This window comes from Porites lutea, chromosome 2, assembly GCF_958299795.1.
Source record: "Porites lutea chromosome 2, jaPorLute2.1, whole genome shotgun sequence".
Classification (NCBI taxonomy): Eukaryota; Metazoa; Cnidaria; class Anthozoa; order Scleractinia; family Poritidae; genus Porites; species Porites lutea.
The window spans coordinates 18152775-18175383 of NC_133202.1; the positions used below are offsets into that span (position 1 = coordinate 18152775).

General features: G+C 38.8%; 3 protein-coding genes and 1 long non-coding RNA gene across 5 annotated transcripts; all 4 read right to left on the minus strand.

The window, feature by feature from the left end:
* Window positions 1–450: 450 nt before the first annotated feature.
* LOC140926705 (melanocyte-stimulating hormone receptor-like) lies at window positions 451–1718 on the minus strand. The gene is made up of 2 exons (XM_073376414.1): window positions 999–1718; window positions 451–944 (listed from the first exon to the last, which is right to left on the minus strand). The coding sequence occupies exons 1-2, from the start codon at window positions 1716–1718 to the stop codon at window positions 660–662; spliced, it is 1005 nt and encodes a 334-aa protein (XP_073232515.1). The 3' UTR covers window positions 451–659.
* Window positions 1719–1963: 245 nt separating this feature from the next.
* Window positions 1964–3838, minus strand: LOC140926706 (uncharacterized). 2 transcript variants are annotated; one of them, XR_012164460.1, is made up of 2 exons: window positions 3272–3327; window positions 1964–2683 (listed from the first exon to the last, which is right to left on the minus strand). XR_012164460.1 is itself a non-coding variant. In XM_073376415.1 (2 exons), exons 1-2 carry the CDS (start codon window positions 3536–3538, stop codon window positions 2581–2583), a joined length of 225 nt encoding a protein of 74 aa, XP_073232516.1. In that variant the 5' UTR covers window positions 3539–3838; the 3' UTR covers window positions 1964–2580. The 2 variants fall into 2 exon arrangements, 1 of the variants encoding a protein (XP_073232516.1); XM_073376415.1 differs by lacking the exon at window positions 3272–3327 and adding an exon at window positions 3417–3838.
* Window positions 3839–5095: 1257 nt separating this feature from the next.
* LOC140926707 (uncharacterized) lies at window positions 5096–7556 on the minus strand. The gene is made up of 3 exons (XR_012164461.1): window positions 7293–7556; window positions 5876–5971; window positions 5096–5162 (listed from the first exon to the last, which is right to left on the minus strand). It is a non-coding gene; the product is annotated as an uncharacterized lncRNA (long non-coding RNA).
* Window positions 7557–18440: 10884 nt separating this feature from the next.
* LOC140927924 (NADH dehydrogenase [ubiquinone] 1 beta subcomplex subunit 9-like) lies at window positions 18441–22528 on the minus strand. The gene is made up of 3 exons (XM_073377625.1): window positions 22253–22528; window positions 22055–22110; window positions 18441–18687 (listed from the first exon to the last, which is right to left on the minus strand). Exons 1-3 carry the CDS (start codon window positions 22500–22502, stop codon window positions 18616–18618), a joined length of 378 nt encoding a protein of 125 aa, XP_073233726.1. The 5' UTR covers window positions 22503–22528; the 3' UTR covers window positions 18441–18615.
* Window positions 22529–22609: the final 81 nt, after the last annotated feature.

Below are 22609 nucleotides of genomic sequence, written 5' to 3' on the forward strand. Positions count from 1 at the left end.
CCCTACAGTGTCCGCAATAAAGTGAGTTGACTGTGTAAACTTTAGTATCCGGTCTTCCTTAACGGTTAGGAGAGGAGAGATTTTAAAGGATGAAGAGGGGAGGAAGAAAAAGAAGAATGAAAGCCCTGCATAAAGGTATTCATTGAACCTTGCCATACGGGAGATGGTACAGAGAGGGAAGCGCCCAGTGTAACTTTTGGGATAAGTGAATTTTAGTCAAAGGTTATTTTTAGATCAATTAAACGTTTGGAATTAATCGGAGGTTGATTTCTGGAAAAGTACGTGAACCTTTATTCGATGTTTCAAGAGAAAATATTGAGACTTGATGATGTCAAGCGGACGTCCAAGGAATTAGACCTCTGTTTAATTTCAACCTTTAAATATAACTTTAGTGTAATTCACATAATCTGGCCACCGCCCTAAGATTTCGTCTCTGTCGGACCATTATTCTCTCTTGGTCGTACCCAAACATCCCTCTCCCTTTGCTGTGTCCACCTTCTCGTTTCTCACTTCCCTTTTCCTCAGGAAAGGCCTAACACTCGGTCTCTCGAGCAATATGTGGTTACAGATGAACATTCTAGTCTGTTGTACGCTGCGGAAAGATGCTACAAAAGGGCTTATTATCAGTATCAGACTGTTTGGGACCGAACAACTGGTTCTTATTCTGGCATTATGTCAGAAAACATCTCGCAAATGGCCTTACGAATGTTCCTTATTCTCCAGCAGTGAAACACGGGATTCAACAGTGAATTCATGAAGAGAATGGTGTGAGTGATATTGAAGGCCGCCTTAAAACGGTCATCACTTGTTCTGGTTACGGCCAAAACAATGTTGCTGATAAGATATGGCGAGTAAAATATAATCATGAACAAAACCAAGTAAATAACAGTGTGAGTTGAAGAGCGATATTTTGCAATGTTGATCATTTCAGTCGGATGTTGCATGTGCTGTGCATCGTTGGTGCATTGATATTTTATTCCGTGGGTGTGCTGCGCAATCTGAGTTTGTGACGTTGCTTGGTTGTTCTGTGCAGCATGAAGATCGGTCTGAACCCTGCATCGCTGTCGCTGTATCAAACGCAGTAGCTTAGCATACGCGAACGTGGTGACAGCGAAACAAATGGCACCCAAGAGAACCATGCAATAAACAAAACTCAGAGGGTAAATAAATAGTGGAAGTGTTAAAATAATGCTTATTATCCAAAGAACACCCACTGTCCTAGCAGTAAATCGTAAAGTGACCACAATACGATATCTTACGTTCAGAATCAGCGCTAGAAGCCTATCAATGCTTATAGCAGTAAGCGTTGTCAGTGATACTACACCTAGGACTGATGCCAATGTCTTGCTTGCAAGAGAAGCAATGCAATGAAGCGAAATATTCCCCTGTATTGCGCCAATTTTATGAGCAACGAAAAGAGGCTGAACTATACATCCCACTCCAAAGTCTGTTAAGGCTAGATTACTGAGAAGGACATTAGATGGAGTATGAAGTTGCTGTTTTTTCCACACCGCTATGATCACCAGTAAGTTCAATAAGCATGCTGGCACTGCACAAATCGAGTTGAAAATAATGCTCACCACATACGTGATATAGAAATCTTCAATGGCGCTTTTTCTGTATACGATGTAACTAAAACATCTTGTTTGATCCTCAAGTTGGGAGTAATTATTTGCTGCAGTAAAATTCCACTCATTGCTTGAATTATAATCTGCCATTTTATCGGTCTGAGTGAACAAAAGGCGTAAGACCGGGTCAATTGACCACGAAAGAGAAGCAGTTACAGTATATTCTGGATATGGCAAAAGAAGCAGAAATTTGTGAACGTATACACAGAAAACGATTATACGAAACAGTTGGCAACTCTTAACTGGATTGAGGTTTTCTTTACTTGCATATAAATATTTCCTCAGCTGTGCAGTGTGTAAACAACCCAACAGCATACACAAATGAGAAGTCATGTTTAAATGAAAAACATTTAACATTTAGCTTTTGTGAGCCTGATGCTTTAAGGTTATCGATAGAGGAATTAAGGGTGAAAAGGAACTCTAGCCGAGAGAGATAAACGTTAACAGCATTTGTATTTAACGGCCTTGTTAATATCAGTTGTCTTTTTCTTAAAACCACTTTCCATTTAATTACGCAGTTTTGTTAGCTGTAAATGGTGGCTCCAGTTAACACCTCAAATACTTCTTTATTTTCTTTGTGTCAGTTTCGGTTCGACATTTATTGACGCATCTGTGTTCTTTATTACGCCGCTTTCTTTACAGAGGTGAAACATATTCATTTCTGATAAAAATATGACGTTTCTTTTTAGCACAATACCGCTTGTATAACTCAGTTCTTGTTATCGCTTCCTCGCTACAAGCTGTAATAGCTAAGGCTATTGATAGCAATATTATGTTTTTAAATAGTTTTATCGTTTTCAAGGCATGGTCCCTATTTAAATTCATCAAATAAACTGTTCAAATATGTTACACGTTTCATATTAACTTGGCTAATTTATGACATGAGTTGTGCTAACAAAACTTTTAACCATGCCTACACAATCTTCGAATGATTGGTCTTGAGCTCCATTGGTCAACTGTTAAATGGGTTGGAGGGGTGAGTAGTAGTGACAAGCCTACACAGGGGACCCTTGTGAGCAAATTCCTTCTTGGTGTACTCATAGGATGGGTACGATCTAATGAGTGCAAAAAACAAACAAACAAACAAAAAAAGGAATGAGTACAGTTAAGAAAGTAAGAAATAAACAAAATGTCTCCATTACTCATGACGGTTTAGTTACCATTTCAAAAAATTAAGGAAAAGGCAAAATATAAAGTAAGTTATTAATAGGGAGCTAAAACAAAGGAGTTTTCAAGTGACGCTCGAAGCCTTTTCTTTTAATAGGCCTTAACGCGACCAAATTTGTATCGTTTACCTTCGTACGTACATAGCGGATTTTTACAGACTGAATAATAGTGGTTATCACCTTAGAAACTCTGATTTTATTATATCTCGAGTTAATTCAGTAGCATATGGCCACTTACGACTAGAAGAGAATGCCTGAATTTCCTAATGCTTTCATTTGAATGATCACCCTACGGCATAATAAACAGTACCACGGGAAAGTACTGCTCGGTAGCTCTTATTTCAGTGGTCTGTCTCTATAACTATTTCATACACACTCAAGGTGAAGTTGGAAGCACCGTGTGCAGTAACTAAAATAATCATCGCTTCAGTTAAGTATTGTTCGCAACTTTGAAACAAATTGTCGGTTGTACCGAACTGTAGTGTTTTCAAGCAGTTACGTGAGCTTGATCCGGCTGTCTTACCCTAGGCACTAAAATAAATATCAATTCTGTACATTTCTTTCATTTAAATTTGTGGAATGCCAAATTCAGTGAATTAAAAGAATATGACCCTTTAGTTACCTGTAAGTTAACTTAGAAAAGTTCACGAAAACTTCATCCCAAGATCCTTGAGGAGGTCTGGGCTTTACTGGATATCGGGAAATGTAACCGCCGTATCCTGGAGTGGGCCTGGTGCTAATCATGAAGGACAAAAAGAATATTTATAACGCTGACTAAAGCACCGTTATACCATTTAGGCTACATGTTTACAACGGGGTGATTTTCCCGAATTCGTCATGAATCTGGAAAGTTTTGTTACTGGACTAGTTTTGTCGTTTACATGAAGCCTAGTCCCTAGGCGTTCTCTCTTGATCCGTTGTCCGCGCGAAGTCTGGGAGAGAGCGGCGAGTATCTCTTGGTGACGTCACAGCTCACAGTAGAGTCCAGGATTGACCGAGCCGAGAATGCCTAGTGACTAGGCTGGTTTACATGCAGATACGGGAATCCCAAATGAAGAGGCTCACAGCGCGAAAATGTAGCCTCTGCTTGCAGGGTTATCACTTTTAAATCCTCAATGTTTTTTTTTGCCGTAAACATTTCTTCCAACGAAACTCTGATGGATTAATTTGGGTTTCTGGGAAACTGCCCACCTACCCCTCCCCTAAGTCAACATGAACACTTACTTCTCACTTAGAGAAAAATGTTGGGTTACGGGAGGGGTAAGTGGGCAGTTTCCCAGAAATCTGAATTAATCCCTCTGATTCGACTGAAACATCTATGAATCCTTCTCTTTACTAGCGTAAACTTGACCTTAAAAGTCGATAAGTAATTATGAAGTAACCTAAGAACATATCAGAAATTGTCATAAGAGCTCACTACGTCAAAGGACATTAAAAAACAGTTTAAAAAACAGCCGCTCTTAGCAAAATATGTTTCACAAGCCTTCATCCAATCTTGTCAGAAAAAACTGATGTAGAGCAAGTACAACCATAACAACTTTCTTCTTCTACTTCTTTAGTGTAATTATTTATCCACCATCCACCTGGAAGTCGTTTTAAATTTCTTACCCCTGCGGAAAGCCCTACTGGTTCTCAGAGACTTCCGACTCGTTCCAGGGAAGAAAAAGTTGTGGCGCTCTTTTAGACAAAACTCTCTCAGTGATCTACGCTTGACTGGAAGAATTGACGTTTCTGGGCATAAACGACTATGTTTCAGAAAAATATTGTTATTCTTTAATACCCTGTTCCAGAGTGAGAGTGATCCTGTTGAAACTGAACACATTCCCGCATATCAAGTACATGACAGCCCTGCTCCTCCCCCGGGCGCGTCTTCTGCATTCTCTAAGCGGTCCAAACTTTTTTTAAAACAACCAATCTTAGCATAATTTATCTACCAGTTTATCCAGATCCAGTCAATTTATTCAGTTTAGTTTATGGTCTATGCATTTTCATTTCGAGAACAAAAACGTTTCTGCACAGTTGACTGTTGTTCTTTGGAACTATTGTTGAACGATGTAACTCGATGTAACTTGTGCGCATTAGATCCTATATTTGAATGCCATTTTGCGCCTAATATATAATAAATTATTAATTATTATTAACTCACTATGTTGAACGCTGAACTCAGCCAATCGAGAAGCTAAACATTGCTGAATTTAATAGTCTACTATTGTAGGTTTAAGAAGTAAGAATTTATACACGGTCCAAACCGTAAATTTTACCAAGCCTAAAAGCAGGGCTCTCACTTAATACTTTTGCTGGTAATGGGCCCTTTGTAGCTTGTCCTTCACGTGGTACAAAACCACCATCCTGGACAGCAACAGACTCACTGGGAGAAGACAAACAAAGAAAATTACTATTTTAAATGACGTCCCTTGCTCTTCAATGTGGCAGGTTTGTACCACGTGAAAGACTGGCTGCAAAGGGTCTATTACCAGAAATACGATAGAAACTGATCATTATCTTATTTTGAAGAAGATACCAATTCCAAGGAGGCAGTGTGGCCGAGCGATTGGAGCGCTGTAATTGCAATTCGGAGGCCCTGAGTTTAAGTCCCGCCCTGACCGCTAGCTGATTTTGTTCTCAGTAGTCCCGAGTTCAAATCCTCGACCACGCTTATAAATAGCCAACTGATTCGACCTCCGACCAGTTGGGATTCTTAAACCGTTTATGTTTGATTTAATTAATTTGTTTCAGGAATTTGCTCGGCCCCACTAGCATTAGTGCTATAAGTTCTACCGAGGGTAAAAAACAGAAACTTATCACCGTGAAAATTCATTTACATAAATTAATGAATCTATTAAGCTTATGTGCACTACCCCGCGAGCAGAGACTACTTTTTCGTGTTATCTACTGACTAACGTGAAGAAGGTGTGGACTGAAACGAAGCGTTCTTGCATCTAAGCCTCAAACCCTAGCATAGTTGCAATATTTCTGTGTTTTTGAGACAGTCGATCTTGGGAATGAATAAGAGTCTCCAAAGTTTCATGTTCGTAGTCATATTTTAAAGTCACTATTGATGACTGTCAGTAGGGCACTTACAAACGCATTTTGTTCGTTTCTGATATTTCCATTCTTGGCGTCCTGATGGGCTCGTCCACCTTTTTTACTAATGAAGTCTTCTCCGGCTCTTCAAGACTATCAGAGAAAACAGTACATAGAGCGTTACAGATTGATCACGGATCACGTGTGCAGTATGTGGTCCTTGGTCCGGCCGGTTTTACTTTGTGACGTAATTTTGGGGAAGCAAAAAAAGTTTACAATACAAACGAAACTTTCAGACGGTTTATTGATCTGTTCGCCTTCTTAAGCTCGATTTGAGGTTTTCCTGGTGCTAGCGAAGGCTGGAAAATAAAGTTAACGCGAATGTAGGTGAATTTTGTTTGGTTTTGATTTTTTTTATGGCGCCTTAGATTACTTGGATATATGTTGAATTCAGGCATATGCGGTTAAGTGCGTTAAGAAAGCTAATTTTTGGTGTACACGGCGTACAAGAAATGTTCTTTCGACTAGCGAAAAAAATTCAGTCGACAGGTTGAATTTTAAAGCCAAAGTTATAGATGATATTCCAAAGTAAATTTGGCGTACTAGGTCTTTGGTCCTGCCACAGGACAACATAAACAAGCCAAATAGTAATTGAAAAGGGTGAGCCTCAGAAAGTTCAGTTTTGTTTTCGTTTAGTTCCTAGTAAGACATAAATTCAGATTCCTGAATTGAAGTGAAAAATTTTGAGTAGCACAAATTGTGGCAGAAAATGAGATAATAATAAAAAGTCAGCTTCCAACCTTTATATTTGTATTTTGCTCTGCATATTTTTATGCATTGAGATAAGTGAAACAGTCTTTTTATTGAGTGATCATTTATTCCGCCTAATCTCAAAATTCCTGCTGAAGTTGGAGTCTGTGACATGGTGAATCAGGAGAGAGCTTAAGCACTCAACAACGACGCCGACGGCTACGAAAACATCACTTAAAAAGTGATTTCGCGCTGTTTCAAACTTCATCACCAATATATTTAATTTGTCAAATGTTTTTGTAAATTTGAATTCTAAGGGAAGGTATCAAAGTTAAAAAAAATTACAAAAAGAAAAGAGATGTCTTGTGTTCGCGTCCTCCATGAAACATGAAATTAATAACTTTCACGTCGTTGTCATTCTATGACGGCAAGGAATGTGCAAAAAAGCGTGATGGACGTGTAAAGTTGCTTTTCTTTTTCTTTGCTGTTCTCTTTTCCATTGCTGTCGTTATTGCTAAAGCTCTGTAATGTCAAGGAGAACGGGGAGGTTGGGTATGTTTAAAATTATGGAAAAAATTAAATTGAATAGTTATTATACAAAGATTATACAGTCCTCCATCACGCCAAGGCTTCTTTTGACCAACCAACCGCCATAACCCTTCCTTCACTGGGATCCCAGGGCAACGGCAGGGTTGAGTCATCATTTTTGAAGCAATAGACTTACCGAGTTGTGGAGTTGTAAATGGCGGGAAACAGTTTATCTGATTCATACTGGTAAAACTGGTTTGGTCTTGATTGAAACTGGTCCCAGGTGCACGCAACTGTCTGCCATATTTCGGGTTCAGGTTCATACCTTACTGCTCTATATCTGACAAGGTCTGCATTCTGTTCATGCTTAGGTAAAACAACCAGCTGTTCTTTCACAATGGCCTCGTCACAAGCTTGCTGGTAAATAAAATAAAATAAATTACTCCTAAGAGGGCGCAATCCCTTTTATGAAAGATACAGGCATAAGGCTTTTCATCTCGGTAGTGTCGTAGACTTGGTACATTGATGACTTACAGAAATATAACTATTACTCCCTTTAAAGGAGTTTACGGAGTACGGTTTGATTGGAAATTCGTCTCTTTACTGAATTTGTTTGTCAGTATAACGTTGGTCTCGTAATCTAATGGAAGTCTGCTTTTTGCAAGTGACCTTAACACAATGAAATTTGATTTTGAGTTTGTTTTAGCAAGAGAGAGAATTTTTAGTCTATAAATATTACAAACTCAAGAGGCAATTACGGTGCATTACCCATTGATGGCATTGATAAGACAACTAACACGAGAGCTTACTAGTGAGCTAAAACAAAGATGTTTTTGAGCGGCGCATGTCAACCGTGATTTGCCCGCATTCTCAGGTTGACTGAGCTCATTTCTGAGTGATGATGTGCGTCGTTCAAAAACAAAAACACCTTTGTCACCTTTGCTTAAGCTCCCTATGATCTCTATACAAGATCCTTTCTCATATAGGGGACCTTGAGACTGATGCTTGTTTTCGGTCAAAAAAATCCTCTTCAGTTCAAGGAAACACTGAGTAAGGATTGCCGGAGGATCCACAATGAAGTATTGAGGAACATCTAAGGCTAGAGTATAGTCTAGCCTTATACTTCCCTTAGAATGTAGAGTCTACAATAATTGGAAAGTGACCAGACTAACACCTGTATTTAAAAAAGATGATCCTACGGTAATGAGTAATTATCGTCCCCTCTCCTTGCTAAGTGTACCCAGCAAGATTTTAGAATCATAATAATAATAATAATAGTAATAATTTAATATTTATATTGCGCAAAATACATGTAAATATGATCAAATGCGCATTACATGAAAGTAAATTATCGACATTAATAAGTTATCCAAAATAACTAAAAATATTATATAAAAAAAAACAATGGATTTATAAAAATATGATATATACATAATCCTAAAAAATCCTAATAAAAAGCTAATCTAAAAAAATGGGTCTTAAGTAAACCTTTAAACCTATGAAAATTGGGCTCATTTCGTATTTGTGATGGTAACCCATTCCACAGTTTCGGTGTCGCAGCTAAAAAAGCACGGTCACCCAATGTCTTTTTAGTTAAAGTTCTTGACGTTTGAAGCATGATTCCCATTGCACACGATCTTAAATTGTGCTCTTTTCCTCCCTTTTGCTAATGAGTTCTTGTAGATATACCGTAGCTTGTCCATGGATCGCTTTAAAAGTAATTATAATAATCTTAAAATGAATCCTAAATTCTACTGGAAGCCAATGAAGCATACACAGAATTGGTGAGATGTGATAAAACCTTGTAATCTTAAAAATAAGTCTTGCTGCGGAATTCTGGAGCCGTTGTAACTTTGCTATTTGTTTAGCTGGTAACTCATACAGAATACTATTACAATAGTCAATGCGCCCAATTATTAGGGCATGAACAAGTGTCTGGGTTGCTTGGTTACTTAAATACCTTCTTATTCGTCTTACATTTGTTTCTTACATTTGTAATGTAGTAATAGGCTGCTTTACACGTGTTATTGATATTAACTTGAAGACTCATTTTGCGGACATGATTGCGAAACATGTTTTCTCGGAAAACGAAGCGCTCGTCACTGACAACCAATGGGCCTACCGAAAAGGAAGATCAACAGAGCTATTACTCATCCACCTGACTGAAACTTGGCGACGAGCAATCGATAACAAATTAGTTGTGGGCGCCGTATTCATAGAGTTCCAGAAGGCGTTTGATTGCGTTTCACACTCAATTCTTCTTCACAAGCTAGAGCACAACTTTGGAATCACAGGAAACTTACTGGCATGGCTAAGAGATTATCTATCTGAACGGGAACAGTATACTGTAATTAATGGCGTACACTCTGAGAAGACCAAAGTTGCACACGGTATACCACAGGGCTCCGTACTCGGGCCCATACTCTTCGCCTTGTACACAAGCGATCTACCGAAAGCAGTTAACACTGCAACGACGTTCCTGTATGCTGATGATACTACCATGTACTGTGTTGGTGAATCCGTAGACCAGGTCACAACAACGCTGAACAAAGCTCTAGAAGAACTCGCCCTCCAATGCAAACATAACTCCCTGGTACCACACCCCAAAAAGGTCCGAGGGAATGATCCTTAAACGAAATCATTTTATCGGTCCCTTAGGCAGTTTAAAAATTAATCAGCATCTCATAAAATGGTCCTCAAGTTCTAAGCTGTTAGGTGTAACCATTGACAACAAGCTTACGTGGACAAAACACATCGGAGCTCAAGAGGGGGTTCGTTAACAAGCTCAATCTAATCAAACGCAGCCGCTTTTTACCCAGGAATTCGCTTTTAGATCTATATTTTAAAGTCTTTTTACCCTCGGTTACATATGCGTTACCAGTTTGGGGGAGTTGTACAAATAAAAATGAATTTAATTCTTTGGAATTCATACATTGTAGGGCTGCTAGAGTTATATATAACCTCCCGCGAGACATGCCCTCTGAGGATGTAAGAAAAACAGCTAACTGGGACTCTTTATTCGACACTTATAAGGTCAAAATAGCCACCTTAATTTATAATATATACAACCGCATAACTCCATCATGTTTGGACCATATAATCCAAAGGAAAGAGTCTAAGTATGACCTCCGTCATCAACATCGTGTTAGCGTACAACGTTTTGAAACTTATTATATGAAAAACTCTATTTCTTACAGAGGTTCCATTGTTTGGAATCTTTTAGAACCATCCGCTGTCAGCGCCAGGGATTATGCCAAAAGGGCAAAAAAGTCTCACGCCTCAGAAACTGGAACTTTAATGAAGAGTCACCGCAAATGGGTCGTCCCCAAATTGACAGTGATTTCGTCTTTTATTAATTTTATTCATAGTTTTTATTGTACATATTTCACCTTTTATTGACTAAATTCAATTTTAACAATTTTTATTATTTTATTTTTATTAACATTTTTTACACGGCCCCATAAGCTATATTAGCTTTAAAACCCACCGTGTTTAAATAAAAGATGTTGTTGTTGTGTTGAAGGTGAGTTCAGAAAATTCGTTGAGAGAAGGCCTTCGAAAAAATTGTGGTCATTTTCTTAAAGGCCTACAATTTACGAAGTGTATAATACAAAACATGGGCGTTGTGGAAAAAAAGGTGATTAAAGCAACTTACCGTTTCTTTTTTATAAACTTTTTCTTTCTTTTCCCTGATTTGGTCTTTAATTGGCGGAGGTACACCACTAGGCCGGTGTGAAGTTTCGCTGTTTTTCTTTTCGTCCTTCAATCCTCTGATGCTACCGAGTCTTAAAGCTGGCGGGCGACTCGTTTCCGAAGGAGGTCGATGTGGTCCAGTCGGCAGGTTATGAGGAAATGATCTCGGCTGCAGCTTGATGCTTTCCACTACAAAACGTGGAATAGCATGGTACCTTATACGCTGCTGCGAAACATGTCTTTCCAGTAATCGACTCATATTACTAAACGAGATTTCATATACGGTAGTGGCCATCGTTTGTCCCCCGTGAGAAACGTGCCACGGATTTCTTTCTTACATTGTTTAACGAGATAATTTGACGCGTAATAGTGGTAATTGTTCCATGACAGCAGTCACAGCGCGCGCTAGCCCGCGTACACGGTTCATCAGTTAAGGTTTACTAGGGCGGATACAGTGTTGGGCGGTGAAACGAGCGCTCTGCTCTTCATTTAAGAAACGATCCGGATAACAACGATAGCAACCACGGCAACGAACATGTTGGAATGTAAAAAAGTTGCTAACTTTTCTATTGTCTGTACTTACTTCTGATTGGCTTAAACACCAAAAGTTAACAAAACTTCATAAAGCGGTACATATATTCATCCTTACTTTCCAACCATCTTCCATAGAACAAAATCTGGTCTCAGTTTGAATAACAAAGAAATCCTATGTGGGGAACATGTAAAATTGTAAACTTATCTTGGCTATTGTTTTCAACTCTTGTGATTGGTCAAAATCTTTTAACACAAAAAGACACCCTTTCAAAGTTGAGTGTAAATGCACTTTATTACGTAAACGGCCTTCACGTACGTTTATGCATTCTCTGTGTAAAAATGAGAACATTCCTATGTGGGGATAGCACTGTTGCCGCATAACAAAAGAAATTGCTATCCACCTTACCCGGATCATTACTTTACGTGTGATGCAGAGCAGGACTGGCACGAGCGCTCTTTCCGCGCTTCCGGTGCGCTTGAAGGCCGGTGAAATTTTCCTTTTTGCAAACCGGAAATCCTATTTTCTTTCTGTAATTTCAGTGTTAAATAGATAAATTCGTTTCATAACAATATCAATAAACAGTTTCATATGTTTGTGTCTGGAAGCCTATAAGTCAAACTTGTTGGTCGTATAATGCCAAAATTTGAGTTTAATTTGAAAGTGTTGAATACCTCCTCCTTCCACTAAATATCGCCTAATCGTCTTTCGCCGTTTCGTGTGCAAAAGCTTAACACTTCTTAACCTCAATTTTTACATATGTTAAAGGGGATAAATTTTATACAACATAACAAAAAATTAGGTTGATGTATTTTGATATAGTGGCGTTGTACTGCTTCAAACTTTGCTTATCGAGTGCGACGCGCCATGGCGATTCGCGCAATGCGTCGCAAATCCGGCAACCGCATGTAAACAAAATTTATTGAGGTTAGTTGTAAGGTTTTTTCAAAATTAAAAAGAAGGATGATAGCGATTGAAATTAGCATAATTTCACCTTGGATGAGCTGCACGCATTTATAAAATACACGTCATCTAGTTATGAAAGACGATCTGCTATCTTTTAGTTTTGCCACGGATGACATGGATGAGATTTTCCTTAGCCTGCGTAGCTGGCGGTATTGTGTAGGTGCGAGATTAAAGTTTTGGCGGCGGAGCCGTGTTCCAAAAAAAGGGAGTAGGGACGAGGCGGTTGAAATACTCACGGCTTCGCCGCTGTGCCGTCAAATCTCACTCGACTATATTACAACGGCTCTGCCGCCAAATCTCACTCGACTATTACACTGTACCGCCAGCTACGCAGGCTAGATTTTCGTTCGTGTTTTAGACAGTACTTAGTTGTTTTTGTTTTGGAATAACATCGACATTGGCGAGTAGTAGAACGAAAATATAATTCAGTGGTAGAACCATGCAAGTAATAAGAGAGAACCTTTGAAAGAGATGTTTGTCTACTCCAACTAAACCTCTCGCAAAAAATAGCAACATTTGCCTCTCGGAGACAGCGTACCAGCACAAAGGAACGAGGAAGAAGTGCCAGAAAACAAATCAAGCCGCCATAATTCTGTGACAGCTGCAGTGTCTGATGGACAAACCTCATCGCAAGCTCTGACCGAAGTCGAAAACACACTGAAAACAAGACGCTACGGAGCGTACACTTCGGCGTCGTGGTTGTGGAACTGATTAAATGCGGAGGAATAGTAAGAAATGAAATATGGTAAGAGTAAGGTGTTAATTTGTGAAATTATTGGATTTACCAGGATATTCTGAAAAGAGCAACATCCAAGAGGCGTACTTGCCAAAAACTAGCATTTCGGGACAAATTGTCTCTGAGATATTAGCCCAGTTATGCTCTGATGACTCCATACAAATCCTTCTAAATTTGACTTGGGTCTAAAGGTTTAGACCCAAGTCAAATATGAGGTTACTGGCGGTGAATAACAAAACAAACAGTGAAAAAAGAATTCTCTATTTTTCTTAGTCACATCAGGCTTCAAAAACAGCATAGCAGTCTCATCTACTGATTAAAGGTGTGTAAGGCATGGGTAAGGAGTCAATTACGTTGAGCAAGGAATTGGCTGTTACGAGTTCAAATGTTTTGAGGATAATTATTCACTGACTATCAGCATGCAGGAATGTCGGATTAACACAAGGAAAGTTTAATACCAAAGGAACATAGCCTTTTCAGAGCTTTAAAACGCAGCAACCGCCAACACAAACTTGACTTGAACTTAAGTATAACTAAACAGCCTCTACCAATAATAACAAACTCTCACTTGAACTTTAGGCCTCAGTTGTTCAAACGTTGGATAGCGCTATCCACCGGATAAATCACTATCCAGCGGATAGCGTAATTGGTTTCCCTAATACTTATCCGCTGGATAGTGATTTATCCGGTGGATAGCGCTATCCAACGTTTGAACAACTGGGGCCAGATATCTTACGACTTCCGCCAAGTTGTAAACACAGAACTTGAAAATCGACCTTCGTCACACTTGACTAAACACAGCAGTCCAGCTTGTGGGAAAAAAAAGTAGTTCGTCAAATGACCTCGCTTGGAACTTGTATACCGTTTGACATAAGGTTCTAGAAAATACTAAAAGGGCGAATAGTAGTAGCTTTTCGACATATTATATGATTTCAGTAACTGATTAGCCTGAAATTCATCCGACTGCTTCCAGTCGTTTTCTCCTCTCAACAACGTCTGAATCGACCGGCCGTTAATGCCGTCCAGTGACGTCACTCACTACCCGAAAACCGGGTAGTGATTTTGATTGGTTGATTGTCTAAATATTCGCATAATTATGTATAATTATGAAAAATTTTAGCCGGATTGTCCCTTTATATTCAGCTGATCGCATCCCTGGCATTCTTTCGTTTAGTTCAAACATTTCGACAAGCTTAATCTTTATCTTAAGCAGCAAAATTGCCCTTGTCTTCGAAACTGAAATGCTAAATTGAACTGCGAATGAAGAATCATTGCGGAGAGTCGGTAGGTTTTCCATTTAGAGCCGCTTTGTGGTTTCGGCGGCCCGTGATTTTGTTTACTTGAAGTTTTCTGAGATCAATGTTATATTTCGACCTTCTTGCTATTTTTATCGTCAAGTGTAATGATTCTGTTAGCTTTTCTTTCTTGTCTCCTTGTTTTTTTCCTTGGCTTAGGACCAAATAGCTTTTTTTTAATTAAAGCAAATCATTGTGTTTTTGAACTAAGTGTTCCGTGTGTGTGTTTATTTTATTGCGTGATTGCGACCGAGTTTGATTATAGAATTTAGTACAACCGGTTCAGAGTTAGAAAGTACAGATAGTTTGAACGTTAAACATGAATTACGATCGAAAAAAATAAAGCAGTTCTGTATCATCCAGACATTTCCAAACGATATTTCTCGGTTTGCCACTTGAAAATAGTGTTTTACTTTTTGCATGAATGAAAGCAAAGGTCAAGGAGTAGTGACGTCACTGGACGGCATTAACGGCCGGTTGATTCAGACGTTACTGAGGGAGTAATAACGACTCGAAGTAATCGGATGAAATTCAGGCTGGTAACTGATGCAAATCTGCTGACTCCTGCTGAAGTGTAAACATGCCCTAATTGATTATTTATGAATAATCCAAAAAAGTAGAGAACGTTCGAGAAAGCCACGCAACGCATGAAAGCAATTTTACTACGTAACACTCAACAAAGACAAAATGTCTTTGTGCAGCATTTTGTAACTTTAAATTCATCATAAAGCAGTTCGAAAGGAGGGCTCACTCGTGAAATGTTTTTCAACACTCGAAGAGAAAATTCGTTTCTCTGCGCGGCCACGTAATATCCTCTATTTGTTCCTCGAGTAAATTAAAGACTCAACTCGAAGTGATCTCAAGATATCACAAAGTAGTCCGGTATCATTTCGTGAAATAGCCGAAACAAGCCGAAAAGTCGCGAACTTGCACTCCCAATCTTGTCCCGAAACTAGTGCATAATTTCATAACTATTTTTCATATCCAGAACTAGCTTGGGCGGCAGTAGCGCAATCGGCGAATCCCTCAACTTGGAGTCTCCTCTGACCTGACGGGTCACACAGGTGAGTCGGTTCAAACCCCGGGAAAGCCAAAATAATAATTCCTTCTTCCTCGAAAAAGTTAAAGAATAAATCAAAGAAATCGAAGTGATCTCGAGATATCTCGAACTAATTTGGCTCTCACTTCGTCAAATAGCCGAATAAAACCGAAAACCTAGAGACTTTACATGCCCAATCTTGTCAAAAAATGGTAACTTTGATACATTCCTGAGCGTCGCGAATCCTTTACTTCGTGCTCCGCCGAAGTAACAAGCTACATTTTTAAGCAGAGTCCCAGTCCGCTGCATCACACCTTTTTGCTCGGACGCTCAACCGCCCAACCTTTATCCGCCCTGGGGTTTACAGACTGAGTGCTTTATGCATCTATCAATGTAATGCCGGCGGAGGGGGGAGGCAGGGCATGGGGTGGGAATTTGACTTTTTTCAAAATTTGCAATCAAATTCCCTGCCCACGGGCAAATCATTCCAGTCAAATGCAACCAAATTTCCCCACCCCAGGCTGCACATTGCTGTCAATCCCAAGGCAGAACCCAAGAAAGGCACAATAAAAATATCTCTAAGTAAAACTCTGCAATCTTTTATAAACGTTGCTGCATCAGCGAAGATATATGTTTCTGCTACAGCTGCAATTATACGTTTTAACCATAATCCGTGTTACACTGCGTAGAATACATAAACCTTTTGGAGAAAGTCCACATTTTGTAAGTTTAAATATACCGTTCTTAGTAAAGGGTACAAAGAAAGTCAGTTTTATAAGTTTACAGTAATTGTAGCGAATGAGCCATACACTAATCAATTGTACTTGCAAAAATCGACTTGGTTTCTCTTTACTCCGTTTACTTAGCCTGCGAAAACATCCGTTTCTCCTCGCTCTTCGCCGCTAAACGTCCCCAGCGGCGAATAGCGAGAAGAAACGGATGTTTTCGCAGGCTACCGTTTACTTTGATACCACAGTATTTTAAGAGGTTCAATTGATCAAAAACACGCTAAAACAAACGAAATTTGAAGACAACACAGTGAAATCCACTCAGCCTTCGCTTGCTCTCATCGGCCTCCATGACTTCCTGATCTTTTCAAACCGTACGGCGCATGCGTGGAGCGTGGAAACATATGTTCGGTCTTGGGTCTCAGTCTTTTTCGTCCGAGTCGGCAGTCAAATATCTTCACGTCGGGCGAAGAAAGATTCAAATATCCCCTCCCCTGGGAGAACAAGATCAGTCAAATGCCCTACCCCAGGGCCAATAAAAGACAATCTAATCCCCACCCCATGCCCTGCCTCCCCCCGCCCCCCCACCCGGCTTTACATTGATAGGTGCATTACTTACAAATGACGACAAAGAACACACGCCCAATGTAGCAAGATCAGTACGCAGAATTTCCTAAAAGTTCATTCCAAGGACAACAAAAGCGTTTACTTGCTGGTTAACGGCTTGGCACAGGACCTCTGTAAATAAATACGGTATATACGCATACATACACTGTTCACAGGTAGCCATTACGACACCTGAAGGAGGATCATGAGGTTATCCTTATAGTAACATCTCTCCTTACAGATAACCCACCCATCCCTGGAAAGGTTAGCCTCACCACCGGGATCTACCTACCCTACTCTTTTCGAACAGTGCTCTGGATTCTTTTACGTCCCACAAGAACCAGATAAGTGAAAGTGCTGTGAGACGAGACCAACGGTTTTTCGTCCATTTCCGAGAATACTAGAAAGTCTAACCGTTTACAGATGTCATTACAAAGGCATCACTTTATTTAAAGACCCCGAGTGTTGGTCCTGCCAGGATTTGTACCCACGACCTTCCGCTCAGCAGACAGGCGCTCTCCACCTGAGCTGTATAAGGAAACTTAGTTATAATAATAATAATAATAATAATAATAATAATAATAATAATAATAATAATAATAATAATTATAATAATAATAATAATAATTATAATAATAATAATTATTATAATAATAATAATTATAATAATAATAATAATAAATCCAAATCTTTTTTTGATAACAAAGCTAACTATAAAATCCTATTTACAATTAATTCCACTTAAAAAACTATTCCCTCCAAGCACTATTTACATTATTCCTTTCGATTAAAAGAAGACACTTAATTTCGATTGAAAAATAATAATTATTATTATCATTAATAATAATAATAATAACAATAATAATAATAATAATAAAATATTTATATAAGTGCCAGTATCCTTAAAGTTCAAAAGCACTAACAAGAACAATAAAATAATAAAAAAATTACGAAAAAGCTTTTTAAAGCTTAGAGACTAAAATAAAAATGGCTAAAAAGTTATAAAAATGCTATTTAAACTATTTTTCAAGTTCCTTGACAATTTGTCGTACACTGTATCAAGCCTTCACTAAGCCTACAACACAAATGTATTTCCGTTCGTTGCTTCTCTCCACCCAAAAAGAAAGAGAGAAGCGACAACATGTGTTTGCATGCTAGCCTTCACTCTAAATTATACAACTTACTCTTGTCCTGAAAATTTAAATTTCTCTGTACCCAATTATTCCTGAAAAGTTTTTAGTGGTTCTTACTTTTCTTCAAGAATTTACTTAAAGAAAATTAACCCAATGAATCATGAAAACCAACACAACAAAACGAAAGTAAGAATAACATCTTTAATCACAGTCCTCAACAAAAAACGTTTTCGAACTCATTTACATTTAGCAATAGAGTACTAAAGTGATGACGTCATAAAAGCGAAATTTCTGAAATTATGGGATTTGTCAGGATATTCTGAAAGAACAATGTCTAAGAGGCCTACTTGCCAAAAATGAGCATTTGGGGGTAAATTGTCTCTGAGATCGTAGCCCAGTTATACTCAGAAAACTCCATACAAACCCTTCTAATTTTTTTTTGGGTCGACCCAAAAAAAATTTAGAAGGGTTTGTATGGAGTTTTGTAAGCATAACTGGGCTACAATCTCAGAGACAATTTGTCCCCAAATGCTCATTTTTGGCAAGTAGGCCTCTTGGACATTGTTCTTTCAGAATATCCTGACAAATCCCATAATTTCAGAAAATTTCATTTTTATGACGTCACACTTTAGTACTCTATCGCTTCACAATAGTGGGATTTACACAATTCAAGTTTAACATGTGACTTTTTAAAAGAATGTTACAATATAAACATAGAGAGATTCTTTCTCCATGGAGATTCAGTTAACAATCAGAGACTACAAGATCAAGCCTGCTGTGTTTGACATGGTTCAATCTTTGCCTTCAGCCCACTCACACATTTCTTTATACCATTCCTCCTCCCATGGCAGCATGTGAAGAACCTCAAATGAGACACACAAAAAACAAAAAATCAAATGCCAAGCAAGGAAACTTGCTTGGAAGTTTTATTATCATTACTGGAGTCATAGAAAAGCCATAAATGCTCATTAGGCCTGACCTAGTGTAAAGGATCATAATATTCAAACAATGATGCATTTGATTGGTAGCCTGCAAATACAACCCTCTCTCCTTGTTCTTTGCTACCAGGGACGTTTTGTGGGACAGACTTCAGTGTCTCAACGACTGAAATCAGTGAAATGCCATGCTAATGATGTAAAATGTGTCCAGAATCTGGACAGGAGCTCTGATTGGTTGATGTAGTTATTATATTCTTTTAGCTATTGCAGACAGAAGAAAAAAGGTCACACAGGTGACATGTGATGAATCTACTACGAAACAGTCAATATTTGTGGAATATAATATCGCTATTTGGAAGAAGTGTTGGAGTTTTGTTGCCACTTGTTTGCAAGATAAACTCAAAATTTTACAATAATAGACCATCAGTACAGCATATCTATCGTTGAAGTGTAGATGTCTCTCCTGCAACCATCCCATAATGAAAGAAGCAAAGAGACACAGTTGTATTCACAGGCTATTCTACAGCATCACTGTCTTCATTAGTGTTAACCTTAATGGCATTCACTATTGTCATCTGACAAAAAGTGACAGTTCAGTGAGTGAACTGACAGTGATTTTTTAATCACTTAATGTTATGTCACTAAATAGGCAAAAATCATGTGACAACACAACCTTGTTCCCAGGGTTTTTGGAGAGAACCCTGGGAACAATGTTGGTGACAAACACTGAGCTCAGTCATCGTATACACAATCTGTTGTGTAACTATTAATTTTGTAATTTTAGAATTCAATGTATTTACCATTTGCTTTAGCTGTAGCATTATATTACTGTGCCTATTAGTGGCTGCTTTAATGACTTTCCTTCTGGAAGTTCATACTGCATTCACATAATAAAATAGACCGGCACAGCCTAAGGTGTTTACACTTGGGTAGTTTTCACTCAGTTGAAAGCTTCAATACCTTAATTTTACCTGACCTTCAGACCAGAGTGTACCAAATAAAATATGTTGTTCTATAGCTTAACCCATGGTATAGTGGCCAGCCTCGTGTCAACCAGGATGGAAATGCAGTATTATCCATCTTTGCCCATGGTTTCCCTTTAGTCTGCATTATTTGGTATCATATTTGCCCTGAGAAAATTTCATGTAAATCTAATTTTTCATCCAGTGTTTTCAGGCTACAAAGACTGTAGGTATTGGAGGGTGGCAATTCTCGTCATATTGATGTTAAAATACCATTTTCCACAAGGGTAAGAGTTTTATTATTAACTTTGGAGAATTTTAGGAGCTACATGTATCCCAGGAACTGTTCAGTTAATCATGTGCCACCATAAATGAATTTCTGTATGATTTGAATTTGAGCTGGTAAAGACTATCCATGAAACTTTTTGACAAGTTTTTGTATTTTTCCTGTCACAAAGTTATGTATCTGAAGTTTAGTCCAAGCTGAAAAGCACACTCTACTGCTAGCAGGGGAATTAATAGGCCTTATTATTCATTCAAAATATTGCTCCATTTCTGATTGGCTCAAATGACATGCATAATTCATCAGAACCAGCTATCGTTGACCAAATTTGGAGGAATTTTCCCATCTTGAACCGATGACATCAATTGTGCGACAACATTGCCAGATTATTCAACCGTTAACTGGGAAAACCTCGGGACAAGGTTGAGTTATACAAAGTGGTGGAACTTTTTACTTGTTTCACAGGGCTGAAATAGGAGGACTTTTAGCTAAAAACATGGCATAAACAGCAAGAAGACAACTTGATGGATGACATCTTCTATAAGGAGAATATTTGCAGAACTGAACAACCCTTTATCTCCTAAACCTGCCAATAAACATGCACTAATCGAAGATGAACTTAACATCAATGGAGGTAAACATGTTCACATGTAAGCTTGTTTTTAAAATTATGGACATCTCGGAGGGTGTTATCTGCCTCAGCCTATTGCCTCAGAGGATAACACCCTCCTTGATCTCCATAATTGTTCAGATGATACTCAGCCTCATTCAATAATAAATTGTTAATTATGCAAACACACTTGGGCTCATAGCAGATGCTCCTCCTCCCTTCTTTCCCTCCCCTTTATGCATTACCTGCCACACAGGCTGTAGTCTAGGCACCCTCCAAGTACTTAGAATAGTGAATTTACACAACAGGACAGCAGAAAAAAGAGGATGGCAAAACGCTTGAGTGTGATAGGTGTGAGAGAGCTATAATGTGCATGTTGTGTTGTGACCTTCACTTAACACTGGTGTTTTCTGGTTCCTTATCAAAAAGATCTGATTAAAGGAACGTAAAGGGTGGCAGAAAAGATTTTCAAACATAATTGTTGTCACTCGTCACTCAAGATTTGCTGTCTTTCCTGTCCTGTTCACTAGTGTCCTTGCCTGTGGTCATGCTGAAACGCAGACCATGTGGATTATGTTGAAACGCAGACCATGCAGACTGAGTGTTATTTTTATTTACAAGTACTTTAATTTCTCTTGTTGGACATTGATTAAAGTAGTAAATACTTTCACTGGTTTCCCGCTTCTTCTCATTATGAAGACTACAGGTCATGACTAATAAAATGAGAAAATCATGGGCTCAGTTTACCATGCGGACCTATTTTGATTTCTTTAAAGTCAATTAGTTTTCAACCGGTTTCATATAAAACAGAGGCAAGTACTTGTAGTAGAACCAATGATCTGAAATCGTCCTGCTTTCTCGCATATGTACTGCCTTGAAAGCTACTGGGTCTGAAGTGTCATTCAGGTGTCTTATGTACTGCAATAGTCTCTGTGAAGTAGCTTTTTTGAAAACACAATCCAGACTCCATCCAATAAAAAATTAGCATTGGGTTCTGCTTCTACAGTTTCTGATAGCTTGTCTTGGATTCACTGTCGGCAACCCTTAGGTACTACACATCCAAATGCATTTTTTTGCCATATGTTCACTTTTCATCCAGAAACCATTGAGGTTGGGACATTCAGTTGGTCAATTAAAAATTCTTTGTCACCTAACTGAAAAGTATAGAGTAAGTAGCCAAGGGCCTAACACAACTGCAGGAACAGGAAAAATTAAGGTACAAGTAAATAAAAATAACACTCAGTCAGCACAGTCTACACGGTCTGCAGTCTGCATGGTCTGCGTTTCGACATGACCGCCTTGCTAGGGGTGTCCTTAGCTTCCCCTTGAACCTACAACTTTTCTCACTTTTTTCTTTCCAATATTAGAGCGGACTTTTGAATATGGCCTTCGCGGTATTTATCGGACATTTCACCAAAAAATCACGAAAATACTTACGTGGGGAGGGGGTGGCAAGTTTCTCTCCCATTTGCTACCGTCTGGACTTACGGGATCTAAAACAGTTGAGACCAATTATTGGGTTGATATACTGTATATTCAGAGTATTTGTATAAATGTTACATTCCTCCCGGCAGAACATTTTAGTATTACCCTTTGCAGTAGAGATATAAGAGGAAAAAAGTGTACAACACTTACCGATGTAGGGAAACGGGTGTCTTTTGTTTTCAAATTCGATTTCTGCATCTTGCAGAACCTTGTCTATCATTTTCTGGTTAGTCTCGTTCTTATACTTATCAAATCTATCTCTCAGTATCAAGGCCTCTTCTCTCCATGACTCTCTATCGATACACCACGAAAGTAAGTGCTTTAGGCTGTTTCTGTACAAGCGCATAACGCGCTGCTGATGTGTGATTCCCTTCTTCAAATGAGAAGCGATGTACGCCATCTTGGATATTGGGAACAACGCGCTCTCATTCCCAGGGTTCACTCCGCGCCTGTTACATGTAGTTGCGTTCTCGCAGCTGGACATTCTCGTTCCCAGAGCTTCGATCC

Bases quoted from the DNA above. Each gene is read 5' to 3' on its own strand.
- LOC140927924 (XM_073377625.1), bottom strand. From the start codon at position 22,502: ATGGCGTACATCGCTTCTCATTTGAAGAAGGGAATCACACATCAGCAG. The intron at 22,111-22,252 runs GTAAGTGTTGTA...CAACTGTTTTAG, and splicing joins ACACCCGTTTCCCTACATCG to ATCCCGTAAGTCCAGACGGT. The intron at 18,688-22,054 runs GTAAGTATTTTC...GTCTCATTTGAG, and splicing joins ACTTGCCACCCCCTCCCCAC to GTTCTTCACATGCTGCCATG.
- LOC140926706 (XM_073376415.1), bottom strand. From the start codon at position 3,538: ATGATTAGCACCAGGCCCACTCCAGGATACGGCGGTTACATTTCCCGA. The intron at 2,684-3,416 runs GTAACTAAAGGG...TGCACTCATTAG, and splicing joins TTTTCTAAGTTAACTTACAG to ATCGTACCCATCCTATGAGT.
- LOC140926705 (XM_073376414.1), bottom strand. From the start codon at position 1,718: ATGGCAGATTATAATTCAAGCAATGAGTGGAATTTTACTGCAGCAAAT. The intron at 945-998 runs ATTGCGCAGCAC...GATGCACAGCAC, and splicing joins AAGCAACGTCACAAACTCAG to ATGCAACATCCGACTGAAAT.